General features: G+C 53.5%; 1 protein-coding gene across 1 annotated transcript; it reads right to left on the bottom strand.

Moving 5' to 3' along the window:
• Window positions 1-4,473: 4,473 nt before the first annotated feature.
• On the bottom strand, window positions 4,474-10,684 carry FGF19 (fibroblast growth factor 19). Its single transcript, XM_017886185.1, has 3 exons — window positions 9,997-10,684; window positions 9,612-9,715; window positions 4,474-5,821 (listed from the first exon to the last, which is right to left on the bottom strand). Exons 1-3 carry the CDS (start codon window positions 10,226-10,228, stop codon window positions 5,507-5,509), a joined length of 651 nt encoding a protein of 216 aa, XP_017741674.1. The 5' UTR covers window positions 10,229-10,684; the 3' UTR covers window positions 4,474-5,506.
• Between the last annotated feature and the right edge of the window lie 2,177 nt (window positions 10,685-12,861).

Raw genomic sequence — 12,861 nt, forward strand, 5'->3', positions numbered from 1 at the left:
CTGGGAAGGCGGAGCTTGCAGTGAGCTGAGATCCAGCCACTGCACTCCAGCCTGGGCGACACAGCGAGACTCCGTCTCAAAAAAAAAAAAAAAAAAAAAAAAAAAAAGAAAAGAAAATGGTCAAAGGAAGTTCTCTAAATAGGCTTTGAAGTTCAGAAAGGAAAGAGGAATATTGGGCTAATTAAAATAGGGGTAAAATATGAGATTGTCCTTCTTATGCATTTTAAAATCATCTTTGATGCCTGACACCAAAATCATGGCATTTGATGTGGTGCTCAATATATGTAGAGGAAAAACTTAATGAAAAGTTAAAAGTGGGAAGAGAAAGAGACCTAAGTAAAAGTGATGTAGGTAATGTTCTTGCATTTCACTCAAAATGCTGAGCTGAGAGCCTCAGACCATGGTACGTTATGCAGCCAGTCATGTAAGTATGCAACCATGCTATGTGAACGATGGGGATACGTCCTCAGAAACGCATCAACTGGGCGATTTCGCCATTGTGCGAACATTATAGAGTATACTCACACAACCCTAGATGGTGTTGCCTGCTGCACACCTGGGCTATGTGGTACAGCTGATTGCTTCTAGGCTACACACCTGCACAGCACGGTACTGCTCTGAACACTGTAGGCAAAGGTTGCACAACAGTAAGTACTTGTGTATCTAAACATATCTAAAAACAGAAAAGGCATAGTAAAAATATGGAGTTGTAACGTTATGGTACCATCATTGTATATGTGGTCCGACATTAACTGAAACATCGCTATGGGGTGCACGGCTGTATTGTAATACCCAGTGTCTGTGTGTCTGTCTATCTCTCTCTCGCACGCGCACGCTCTCTTTCTTTGCCTCTAGTGGCAAAAGGTTTACCTTCTCTCCCCACTCCCCTAATTGAGGTTCCTTTTTGCTCACCTTGAGAGTGGGGGAGGGAGTCTGAGACTAGGGCAGGAAGGATGCTGTCTCATGTCTTCCATGACTGAGCGGACAATTTCTGCATCTGGGTGGCCCTGTCCCCACCCACTCCCTCTCCTCTTTGGTCTTGTAAAACATTTTTGGCTGTCATTTCCCAATCCGAAGAGGGAAGCTTGCCCAGTGGATGGTGAATTGTAGGAACTTGGGGGAATATCTGTGCCCTGGGTTTTCCTCTGGGGAAGTGTCTCTCCCCTTCTTAGTCCTTAGCATCCCACGAGGACTGATTCTTCCCTGGGCTATAGAAGGGGACACAGCCCAGCTGGTTAGAGCCTCCTGTGCCCAGCTGGGACGAACAAGGGACACAGGAAGGATCCCTGGGACCCAATCCGGGACTCTTGCTGGAGTTGTTGGTAAGAGAAGAGAATTGCCCATCATCTCAGCTGAGGCTGCTGGGGCTATCTTGTCACTGCAAAGGGAAGAGATGCTTGAAAACGGACAGACAGACGGTGCCTGGTGTGGTGCCGGTTCCCAGATCCTGCATGCCCGAGGCCCGGCACCGCCTGGCCTTCTCAGTAAGGTGAGCCAATAAGTTCCCTTGTTTTTCCTACCTCAAGTCAGTTTGAGTTTTGTTTTCTGTCACCTGCAACCACGTTGGGTTCCAGCCCCCTTCTTGGATGAGATGCCTTTCCCAGCCCCTGGGCAATTTGCCAGAATCCCCAGAAGTCAACAGGCCTTGAGGCGATGAAAAGGCTCTCACTTTACAGATGCAGAAACAGGCCCGAAGAAAGACTGGGATTCACTCAAGGCCTTCCCTGCCCATGGGATCTTTTGAATTCCATTTTGGACTCTCACCAGCAGAGAGTCTTGTTCAACAGAAACAGTTTTTTTGCCCCAGTCCTCTCTCATTTTTAACTCCATGTCAGTGGTGTGAGCCTAAAGCTAGGCTTGCCAGACAAAACACAGGACACCTGATTCAATTTGAATTTGAGATCAGCAATGAATAACTTTTTCGTGTACATATGTTCCAAATATTGCATGAGACACATTCCTACTAAAGAAATGCATTGCTCATCTGAAACTCAAATGTAGCTGTGGATGCTGTATTTTTATGTACTTGGCAACGCTCTCTAAAGCAGGGACAGGGGATGCAGGAAGAGGGCAAGGCTACCTCTTTATGAGGACCAGGGGAAGAGTCGGGGTAGGGTGGGTGCCAAGGTGCAGCCTCAGAAAAATAATCTTCCCCATCTCCCGCCAGAATGCCCGCATCACCCACAGTCTGTCATCAGGGCTTTGCAGCTGCCAGGTCAGTAAAAATGGTGGATTGGAGAGCAAACATATTAACCATCAACAGTCTAGTGTGAATTAGTACATTTACTTGTTATCCATCTACTGTTATTCCTTCCCTGTGCAGAAGGAAGAAGACTCCAGAGAGGGAGGTGCTGATAAGCCTCTTTCTTCATTGTCTCCCTGAAGTGCTGGTCTTCAGAGCACAAAGGATGGAATCTGAACAGGTTCCCTCTGGTTCCCTGCACATTAGAACCACAGGGGAGCTTTTTAAAAAAAATCCCAGTGTCCAGACCACACCCATCCCCATTAAATCACAATCTCAGCTGGGCACGGTGGCTCACACCTGTAATCCCAGCACTTTGAGAGGTCAAGGCAGGAGGACCACTTGAGCCCAAGAGATCGAGACCAGCCCGTGCAACATAGCAACACCCCATTGGTACAAATTTAAAAAAAAAATGAGCTGGGCCTGGGTCTGTCGTCCCAGCTACTTGAGAGGCTGAGGCAACAGGATCCTTTGAGCCCAGGAGGTGAAGACTGCAGTGATCGGTGATTACACACTGTACTCCAGCCTGGATGACAGAGTGAGACTGTCTTAAAGAGAGAGAGAGAGAGGGAGAGAGAGAGAGAGAGAGAGAGAGAGAGAGAAAGAAAGAGAAAAAAAACCCCAGAATCTCCATGAGTGGGTTCCAGCTATCATCTTTTTCCAATGTGCAGCCAAATTTGAGAACCAGTGGACGTAATAGCTCAGGACAGATCGTTCTATCCTTGGTGAGGGTTGCTGTGGCTAGGCAGCTGACTCTGTGTCAGGCATCCTGCAGACATTATTTCACTGGATTCCTGTATAGCCCTACCATGCAGACCCTGTTAACCTCATGTCCACAGAAGGATGCAGGCTCAGAGAGGTGATGTGAGTTACTCAAGGTCACACAGCAATCAAAGGGCCCTGCCCACAGCCCCTGAGCTGCCTCCAAGCTGTGTGGCTCCGGGTGAGTGCCTTTCTTGTCTTGCCCTGCCACAGGTAGAGAAGGCTGTGTCCACAAGCATCATTCAGCCCTGCCTGCCAGCTCTCTAATCAGCATGGTTACACGGCGAGGACACCAAAGAGTGAGAAAGGGCATCTCGATTGGCAAATGGAGACAGGGAATGGCCCAAGGGTCAACTCTGGGTGTCCTGGGCGTGTCGTCAGTGAGAATAACAAGTGGAGGTCCCCTTTACTGAAGAGTGGGGAGGCTTCACCTGAAATAGCCTTTGTAGTCTTCAACAATGACATTACCCCCCTCACTGCCAACATAAGTACCTGGGAACTACTGCCCTGAGTGACCCAACCCTCCTCCCCGACTCCCTCCACCATCCCTAATCGCTGGCAAACACTCACTTGGAATTGTGTTTCATGCACATGTTGGTGTCCGGTTGCACCTGCTCCTCCTTGCACTCAGGATGTGGACCCACACCTGGTCACCCTGACCGTTAATTCTTGCCTTCCCAGCTTGCCTTGCAGCTGGGGGCTGGCCTGGTCCTGTGATGCAAACCTAGTTCATAGGATGTAACTGGAATTTGCTGAAAGGTTCTAAGGAAGTGTTGGCTTTCTTGATGAGAGAGGCCCGGCCCAAAATGATTCCCTCTCGCTGAGTACAGGGCACTCAGCTGAAGCCACAGCAGCCCTGCCGAGACAAGGCCCCAGCATGACAGGGACACCAAGGGAATCACAGAGGGCACATCTCAGGCGTCGCTGGGCCATTGCGTCCCTCTGGATTTGTGGCTGGGCAAAAAGAAATCCTATTCGCTCAGGTCAGTGGTCCTCCGCTAAGGGGATTTTGCCCCCCAAGGACATGCAACAACTTCTGGTGGTATTTTGGTTGTCACAACGTGGGGGTTGCTATAGGCATCTAGTGGGTGGGCTGCTAAACACAGGAACACCTTCCCCTCAGTGAAGAGTACTGAGGGTGAGGGCCTGACTTAGGCCACTGTTCCTTGGTGTTTCTGTTTTCTGCGACCAAAAATTCTCCTGGCAGAGAGGCCGCCCTAACCACTGAGATTGCTAGAGAGAAGGTGGTCTGAGGAAGCCAAGTCCCTAGACATGAGGAAAGGGCAGGACAGCAGGGTCCAAACCAACCTCCACCACTAGAGCTGGCTGGCCCAAACCCGTTGAACTTCCCACCCGAGCTTTTGGTGTCAAGAGCAAACACACCGAGGGTTTCTTCCCGTGGACGGCGCTGCCCCCACCAGCCCCTTCCCCACGTTCCCTAACATTCCAGGAGGATAACAGAACGCAACTTTTGATACAAACAAAGTCCATTTTAATGTACAAAACAAACCTCACTTACATACATAAATATAATTTGGGGGCATAAATAATGTAAGAAAATAAGAGATGTACATATCAAAATAAATTACTCATAAATATCATGTTGGAAAACTAAGTGCTGGGGAAAGGGTTCTAAGTCTTCCCCCGCTGCTTCCACACCGCAAGTTATTGACAAGACTTAGGGTCTTCAAATCTTTTCTTTTCTTGATTTTTGAACGAGAAGTGCAGGTTGACATAAGGTGGGGGGCCTGGGAAGCCCCAATCCATGGGGAGACATGTGAGGTGGACAGAGGGCTGGTGGGCTGGGGGATGGAAGCAGGTGACACCGGGGACAGCAAGTTATTCTCAGGACAGCATCCATGACAGAACTGGCCTCAGGGGGAATTCTCAAGATGTCCCAGGGCTGGAGTGGGGCTCCGGGCTTCCCCTACTCCTGAAGCCTGGTGGGCCATGCCTGCTCCAGTCAGTTCTGGCCTGGAGGGGTTTGGGAAGGGCAAATGGTCCCTGGAAGTAGAGATACAGATCAATTCCCACATGGGGTTGAGTGAAATTTACGTGCTGTTTTACAGAGTGGATCACCTGTTCCTGAAATTAAAACCACTGCCTGTCTTCTGGCTGCTCCTGGGGAAGTAATGAGAAAAAAAATTAGAGAATTTCAGCTTGACGTAAGAATTTTTCCAAAGGAAGTGAGTTCCCCATCAGTGGAGATATTCAAGCAGGACTGAGACAGCACAGCAGCTTGTCCAGCAACCTCGAGGGAGCAGAATGGGGGCCCGGGCAGCAGCTGGGCAAGCTACAGGCTTATAATGTTATGATCAGACAAGTCTATTGGCTAGAAACTGGCACGGCCAATGGAAAACTCTGAATATGTACAACTTCTAGATGTTTCTTCCTAAAGCTAAACAGAACATGGACTCAGGACTGCTGTTGTAGAAGCACAGCCTCCACTCTGCAGGTACCACAGCCCCTGGCAGCAGTGAAGAGGCCCGGGCATGACCTCAGTTATTTCTCAAAGCTGGGACTCCTCACCGCCTCCAGTCCGGTGACAAGCCCAAATGGGTCCATGCTGTCGGTCTCCAGGGGCGAAGAGAACACGTCAGATTCCAAGTGGCCCCTGAGGTCCTCAGGCTCCTCTGGGGCCATGGGCAGCATGGGCAGGAAATGAGAGAGTGGAAGAAAGCCTCTGTTCTTGTACAGCTGCCTCTGTTTGGCACTGCTCAGGGAGATCGGGAGGCGGTGCTTCTCGGATCGGTATACATTGTAGCCATCAGGGCGGATCTCCTCCTCGAAAGCACAGTCTTCCTCTGAGTACTGAAGCTGCAGAGAAAACGGGCAGCTCTGAGCAATCCACAGTGGACGGGGAACACAGGTACACATGGACATTTGTGCTACAGACTGTCCCTGGTGGCCACCAGCAGTGACCTTCCACATCAGCATCTCTGGCATGTTTTATACATACTTCCTGATGTACACACTGTATAGGTAAGTATATATAAAATATACCTTTAGATATATAAGCATATATAATATATATAATGTACTTTAAAGCCAGGCACAGTAGCTTACACCTGTAGTCCCAGCACTTTGGGAGACCCAGAGCAGGTGGATCACTTGAATCCAGGAGTTTGAGACCAGCCTGGGCAACATGGTAAAATTCCATCTCTACAAAAAGTACAAAAATTAGCAGGGCATGGAGGCGGGCACCTGTAGGCCCAGCTACTCAGGAGGCTTAGAGGTGGGAGGATGGGTTGAGGCTGGGGGGTCAAGGCTGCAGTGAACAATGATCATGCCCCTGCACTCTAATCTAGCTTACAGAGCAAGACCCTGTCTCAAAAACAAAAAAAAAACAAAAAAACCCCACAACTATATATATACACAGAGAACACACATATATAAATGTACTGTAAGTGTAAGTATCTGTAATATGTACATTATGTTAATATATAACACATTAATAAATTAAATATATATTTATATACCTTTATAAATTTTTAATAATCTTTATATAGATATACATGCACACAGACAAAACTGAGGTTTATTATTTCATATACGTATATTTTATGTATATACTTAATACTACATATACACGTTATATAGACCCAAATAATTTCCACTAAATTACCTCACCTTTTCCGAGAGCCTTGTCCTGAGCAATAATATCCATCAACCCACAGGAATGCCGTCCATGTTTCCCTCACCCTTTACATTACATGCACAACTCCTGGCATTTAGAAAGTTCCTGGGTATTTCACTGGCACTTTGGGAAACACTGATAAACTGGGTTATCATCTTAGGATAGGTCTTTTAAATAAATGGCATGTAATCCGATCTGGAGCCCAGATGAAAGCATCTGTTCCCCACCTATCTCAGAAATCACTGTGTGCCTTTATCATTCTAAGGCCTTCTGGTCTGCAGCAGTTCTGAGAACCATCAGCCCCCCTGTCTCTTCCATTCAGTCACCAAGGGCCTTCTAGGCAGACTGCCAGAAGCCAGATCTCAGTAGCCCCTCCCCCAGGTCAGGCCAGGCCAGGCCAGACCGGGGCCCAGCTGGTGGCCGGAAATGTGTGCTGAGGGAAGCCAGTCCCTCTTCTTAGAACATTCATAGTCCACAGGGTTGAGAGGTGCCAGTGGGCAAGTGCCATCCCACACAGGTGTCATTACCCCTTGGCTACCCAGGACAGGCGCAGGCAGGAGCCGGAAGGGCTGGGCAGTAAACACACTGCAGGACGGCCTCAGTCAGGTTTCTGCCTAAGTCTGCAAAGGTCACTGAACTGCAGGTGGGTGAGGATGTGCCTGTGCCAATAAGCTCCTGATAAGAGGCTCATTGCAGCAACCCAGGCTCCTGCCGAGCCCACGGATGGCTGGGACAAAGCACTGGACAGCAAGCACGATTTCTCCCAAACATGCCAAATGATAAATAAACAAGCAACACAAAACCGAGTAACTGGAGGACCTTCTTCTATTTACTCGGCTTGTCCTTTGGGAGAAATAAGTATCATGTTCTCCATACAGAAAATGAAATAACTTCAAGTTTCTAGAAGAATGTGGAATCTTTATTTAAGAAAGAAAGAGGCCAGGCAAGGTGGCTCACGCCTGTAATCCCAGCACTTTGGGAGGCCAAGGCAGGCAGATCGTGAGGTCAGGAGTTCGAGAACAGCCTGGCCAGGATGGTGAAACCCCATCTCCACTAAAAATACAAAAAAACTAGCTGGGCATGGTGGCACGACGCCTGTAGTCCCAGCTACTTGGGAGGCTGAGGCAGAAGAATTGCTTGAACCCCACAAGTGGAGGTTGCAGTGAGCCGAGATCATGCCACTGCACTCCAGCCTGGGTGACAGAGCGAGCGGGACTCCATCTCAAAAAAGAAAGGAAGGAAGAGAGAGAGAGAGAAAGAAAGAAAAGAAAGAGAGAGAGAGAAAGAAATAGAAAGAAAGAAAGGAAAGGAAAGAAAGGAAGAAAGGAAGGAAGGGAGGGAGGGAGGGAGGGAGGGAGGGAAAGATCCTCAATCCGTGTTAGACCATGCACAGGGGATCAAGAGGCACAAAGGGGGCTGGGCCGGTGGCTCACACCTGTAATCCCAGCACTTTGGGAGGCCGAGACGGGCGGATCACTTGAGGTTGGGAGTTCGAGACCAGCCTGGCCAACATGGTGAAACTCCATCTCTACTAAAAATACAAAAATTAGCTGGGCGTGGTGGTGGGCACCTGTACTCCCAGCTCCATGGGAGACTGAGGCAGGAGAAACGCTTGAACCCGGGAGGCACAGGTTGCAGTGAGCCGAGATCAGGTCACTGCATTCCATCCTGGGCGACAGAGCAAGACTCTGCCAAAAAAAAAAAAAAAAAAAAGGCACAAAGGGATTTCAGGTGACCCAACCCCCAGTTTGGGCAGAATGGCGGGTTAGGTTGACGTTCCCTGCTGGCCTCCCATCATTAGAAGCACTCCCCCCTCATAGTAAATGTCAAAATTAAAGTTGCAAGGGTGGGTTTGGAGCGGCTCTGGGTGGGAGTCAGCGTCCAGCGTGCCGACCACCCCGTTTTCCTGCAGTCCTCTCACGCAGGACTCCGCCATAAAACCTGAAACAGGCGCTCTGAGTACACGGAGCACGGCAGAGGCACCAAGCAATTTTGAGACTCTTAAAATGCTTTGTCCTGCTGTTCACAAAGGAGCTGGTTGGGCTGGAGGCGGCCCCGCCTCTGCATCCTTTCTGGGGTGGGGGCCCCGGGCAGGCGCGGCCACCCCCGCCCTGGCCCCTGCTCCGCCAGGGAGTCCGGGGCTGCGTGTGAGGCCTGCGCGGGCCGAGACCTCACACAGCCTCTTCTGCGCGCGGGGCCGCGGGAGGGGCGCGGGTTCGTTCCTTTGAACTCCCAGCCTTTGTTCCCGGGCCACCAGAGCCCCAGCGCTCGTACGCTTCCGGCCCCGGGACCTCTGCGGTTACCTGGGCCTTCCCAGCCAGCCCCACCCCGCCCCACCAGAAAGCGTTTACGGGACAGGTGAGGCCCGCAGGAGGAAAAGCACGCCTCTGGCGCAACATGACCCCAGCGCATCTGCGTCTAAGCCACACCGTGCTCCTGGTAGATTAAAAATTAATTCTAAAAATACTCGCCTATCCCAAATGCACTGTTTTCTGCCTTGCTTGACAACTGATTTGTTTTTAAAGTAAAGTTATGGGTAGACCCTCTTTTTTCTTTCCTGTTCTTTTTTTCTTCTTTTTATACTGGAGGGAGGGAAACGGAGGCGAGGACCACACACGCGCAGGCCGAGGCTGAAAAGGCCCGAGGTGGGTTTTCCTGTTTAATATCAAAGGAGGCCGAATAATGGGTTTCCTCGGTCCGGCTGGGCCGGCCTTTGACTCAATTGCAAATGCAAAGGCAGCTTTTGCCTATTCTCTGGCTACTGGCTGAGACCCTAAATTTCAGTAGAAAATCGTCGGACATACACTTAATCGGTCTTTGCAATCTTTCCCTCGAAGTTGCACACGGGTCTGGTCGGAGGAGGCGAGGAAACTCTGGATTCGAACCAGCGCCTTTCTCTCCTTCAGGCCTCCGCCCGGGGACCCGCGTTAGTCCCCCGCCCCGGCGCATCCGCCCCGTGGGGACACTTACCAGCCCCTGCATCTTGCCGTCGGCGCCCATGCAGAGGTACCGCACGCTGTGCACGCCCTTGATGGCCACGGTCCGCAGAGCTACTGCCTTGATCTCCAGCAAACCTGGGCGCAGGGGAAGCGAGAAGCTGCAGCCGGGACTCCTGGGGCCCGCACCACGTGGGTGCGGTCGGTCCACTAGCCTGTGCCTCTCCCTAGCGTCCCGCGCTGTTTGGGGACTAAGGGAGGGATCCTAACGCCCAAGTGCCAAAACCTGGGGTTCTCAGGAGTTGAGGGGTCCGCAGGAGCCTAAGGGTGGCAAAGGAAGGAAGGCGGCTGGGGTGGGATGCGCGGGGAGGGGTGGGATGTGCGCGACGGGGCGGGCGGGGGACCTGGCTGGCACTCACTGTGCGCGCTTTGGCCCCGCGCGCAGTCCACGACGCCGTCGGTGCGGATGCGCAGGAAGCAGCTGGAGAGCCCGTGGGGGCCGGAGGTGTACAGGTGCCGCAGGCGGATGGGGTCGCCCCAGCCGTAGTGCACGTGGGGCCCCGCATCCGAGAAGGCGAGGGGACGCCCGGCCACGGCCAGCCAGAGGCTGGCCAGGATCCAGGCGTGGACCACCACACACCCGCTCCGCATGGCACCTCCCTGGGGCTCTCGGCGCAGCTCCGGCGATGGGGGTGCGGGAGGCTGGGCGGCGACCTGGATGCGCTGCGGGGGTGTGAGTGCTGGGTTGGGATGGCCGTGGCCCTCGATCCTGGACGCAGCGCTCCTACTCCGACGGCGGGGCGGCTCCGGGCCGGCAGCCTTATATAGTAGCGCCTTACGGGCCCCGCGGCTAGGTGCCCAAGACACCCGAGCATTTCTTATCGGGATTGCATCAAGCCTCCGCCCCCCGCACACACCCACTCACACCCCGCCTCCGGCCCCAGCCCCCTCCCCGGGCCCGGGCAGGCAGGCGGTGGCTTCTTGTCCCAGCCGCGGTGACCCCGCCCAGGCCGTTCGGATCTGCGGGAGGAGGAGGCCTCGTTTAGCGGCCGGGTTTCGGGGAACTCCTCCCCACCGCGCAGCGGCCCCGAGGTTCTTGGCTGGGAGAGTTTGATTTTGCAAAGCAATCGACAACTGGGGCCCCTCCCCCAGGCCTCGGGCTCCCAGTGGATGCACTCTGCATGGGGCACCAGCAGGGGCGGGGTCAGGAATCCCGGGGTCAGAGGTTTGGGGGCACCGAGTTTTGCCTCCTTCACCCTCTAGTCGGGAAAAGCCTCACCTCGGCCTTAGTAGGGTCCTTCCCCTTAAAAGGCCACTTGCACTCCCTCCCCCGACTTTCCCAGCCCCGCACATCTGACGTCAAAGCCGTCCAACAGAATTTCCCCCCGCAGTTCCGACCGTCTCAGGTTCTCCCAGCTTCATCTTCTTGCAATTCCTGCCTCGCCCCTTTTATCCGGGTAAATTGCCCCCCGACGGGGGGCCGGGCGCGCTCTCTGCGGGCAGGGAAACAATGGGAGCCGCGCGACTGACTGTAGGTGGCGCCGCAGCCTCGGCTTTGCGCTCCTGGCCCCGCGCCCCTGCCTGCTCCGCGCTCGCTCCGGCCCGGCGGCTGTGCCCGAGATGCTACCTGAAAGGGGGCCCTGGGAAGAAGGCTCTCGGGCAGGGGGGCGGGCCAGCTGCGGGATTGGTGAACCCTAGCTTCTCGGCTGGAGGGTGGTGGAGGCAGGGGCGCAGAGAGGGAGGCCTGGGCCTCCGTTTCCCGGTGTTTGAGTTGTCTTGTGTCGGGGGTCTGGTCCTTCAGTCCCCGAGTCTCTGCGCACGGGGTCAAGGGGAACAGCACGGTCGGGGAGGTCGAGATCCTTACCTGTGGGGAGGGGTCGGGAAGGGGCCAAGGAACGGTGATGGGCGCCCCCGGCTTCCGGGCAGGTGCCAGGTGAGGAAAGAAATAGGGGCCGCTCCATGAAGTGGTTCCTGTAAATAAAGAAAACGACATCCAGAGAATACCCTGGCGGGGAATAAAGGGGTCCTCCTAGGGGGTTTTGGCTTAACTCTAATTATTTCTTGTTATTCTTCCAAACCCCCAGCTCCTAGATGTGGGGCCCCAGGAGGCTGGTTTTGGGGCAGAGCCCTCCTGGCCCAGCGCAAAGGCGATGGGGAGGGCAAACGGGAGAGACAGCGAGAGAAATGCCAGACCTAATGAATTTCAATGAGCAGAGGCCACATTCATCCCCCAGTCAGTGACTGGCGTTAATGACTGAGGGCGCAGCAAATGTCACCAGGAAAGTCTTTACAAAAAGACATCATCCCGAAGGCTTTCTAGACCAGGGACCCCCACGCTGTGTGTCTTGGTTCAGAAAGCCGTGGCTTCTGTTAAATCTAATTACTTCCCCCCTGTGGCTTTAAATCGACGGCGGCTCCTATTAAACTTAATTACCCTCCCCTGCAGCTTTCGTTTTAAAGATCCGTGGTAAATGCGTGATAAATGCTCTTGAGGACGATGGCAGAGGCTGCACTGGGGGACACGACCCAAACCGGGTGGGGGCGATGGCAGCCTCTGGTTCCACCCCTACCCCTCTGCAGCCCCTTCCAGGGACATGGGGAAGAGAGTGGCTGATGCGATCAGGGAGCGTGGGGAAATAAGGAAGGCGGCTACTGTCCCCCAGCCCCTGTTCTGAGCACTCCATGGATGTTTTCAGCTCAAATCTCTACAAGAACCCCCCCATGGTATTCTATTCCTCCCTCCCCCATGGAGCAGGAGGGAAATGGGGGCCCCAGAAAAGTGGCCGAGTGACCCAAGGTCGCACACCCTGTTCGTGGTGAAGTTGGAATTTGAACCCAAACAGTGGGGCTTGTAAATCCAGGCTGTGCTGGGTCTCATCCTGGGACAGGGGCTCCGGGGTCAGACCCACTGTGTGGATCACACCCGGCCACTCCCTGGGTAGGTCGTGGACCGCTGACTGATTGTCCTCTCAGCTTGCTCTCAGGCTTGTCCTGAGGGTTACAAGGAAGAGGAGACAGAGAGGGCCTGGGATGTAGTGCTCAGGAAGGTGGTGATGGCAGGCCTGGAGGTCAGCTGTGTACCGGCCATCTCACAGGCACAGCCATGCTCTGAGTGCTTAGGGGATGGATCCTGCTCGGGTGAGGAAGCCGAGGGTCACAGAGATGGACTGCCGGGTCTCGAGGGTTTGCCCCAGGTGGGCCAGGCACGCAACCCTGGGTGTTTGCTGGGCTCCCTGGTGTGTGTGGTTGGAGGGAGCCGAGCCCGCAGAGGACAAGGCAGCGCT

The sequence above is a fragment of the Rhinopithecus bieti genome, unplaced genomic scaffold (genome assembly GCF_001698545.2).
Source record: "Rhinopithecus bieti isolate Rb0 unplaced genomic scaffold, ASM169854v2 scaffold_1014, whole genome shotgun sequence".
NCBI classification, from domain to species: Eukaryota; Metazoa; Chordata; class Mammalia; order Primates; family Cercopithecidae; genus Rhinopithecus; species Rhinopithecus bieti.

What these genes read in the sequence shown, in the direction of transcription:
- FGF19 (XM_017886185.1), bottom strand. Translation starts at nt 10,228, where the DNA reads ATGCGGAGCGGGTGTGTGGTGGTCCACGCCTGGATCCTGGCCAGCCTC. An exon ending in GCGGGGCCAAAGCGCGCACA is followed by an intron (nt 9,716 to 9,996) that starts GTGAGTGCCAGC and finishes CCCTGCGCCCAG; the next exon opens with GTTTGCTGGAGATCAAGGCA. An exon ending in ACGGCAAGATGCAGGGGCTG is followed by an intron (nt 5,822 to 9,611) that starts GTAAGTGTCCCC and finishes TTTTCTCTGCAG; the next exon opens with CTTCAGTACTCAGAGGAAGA.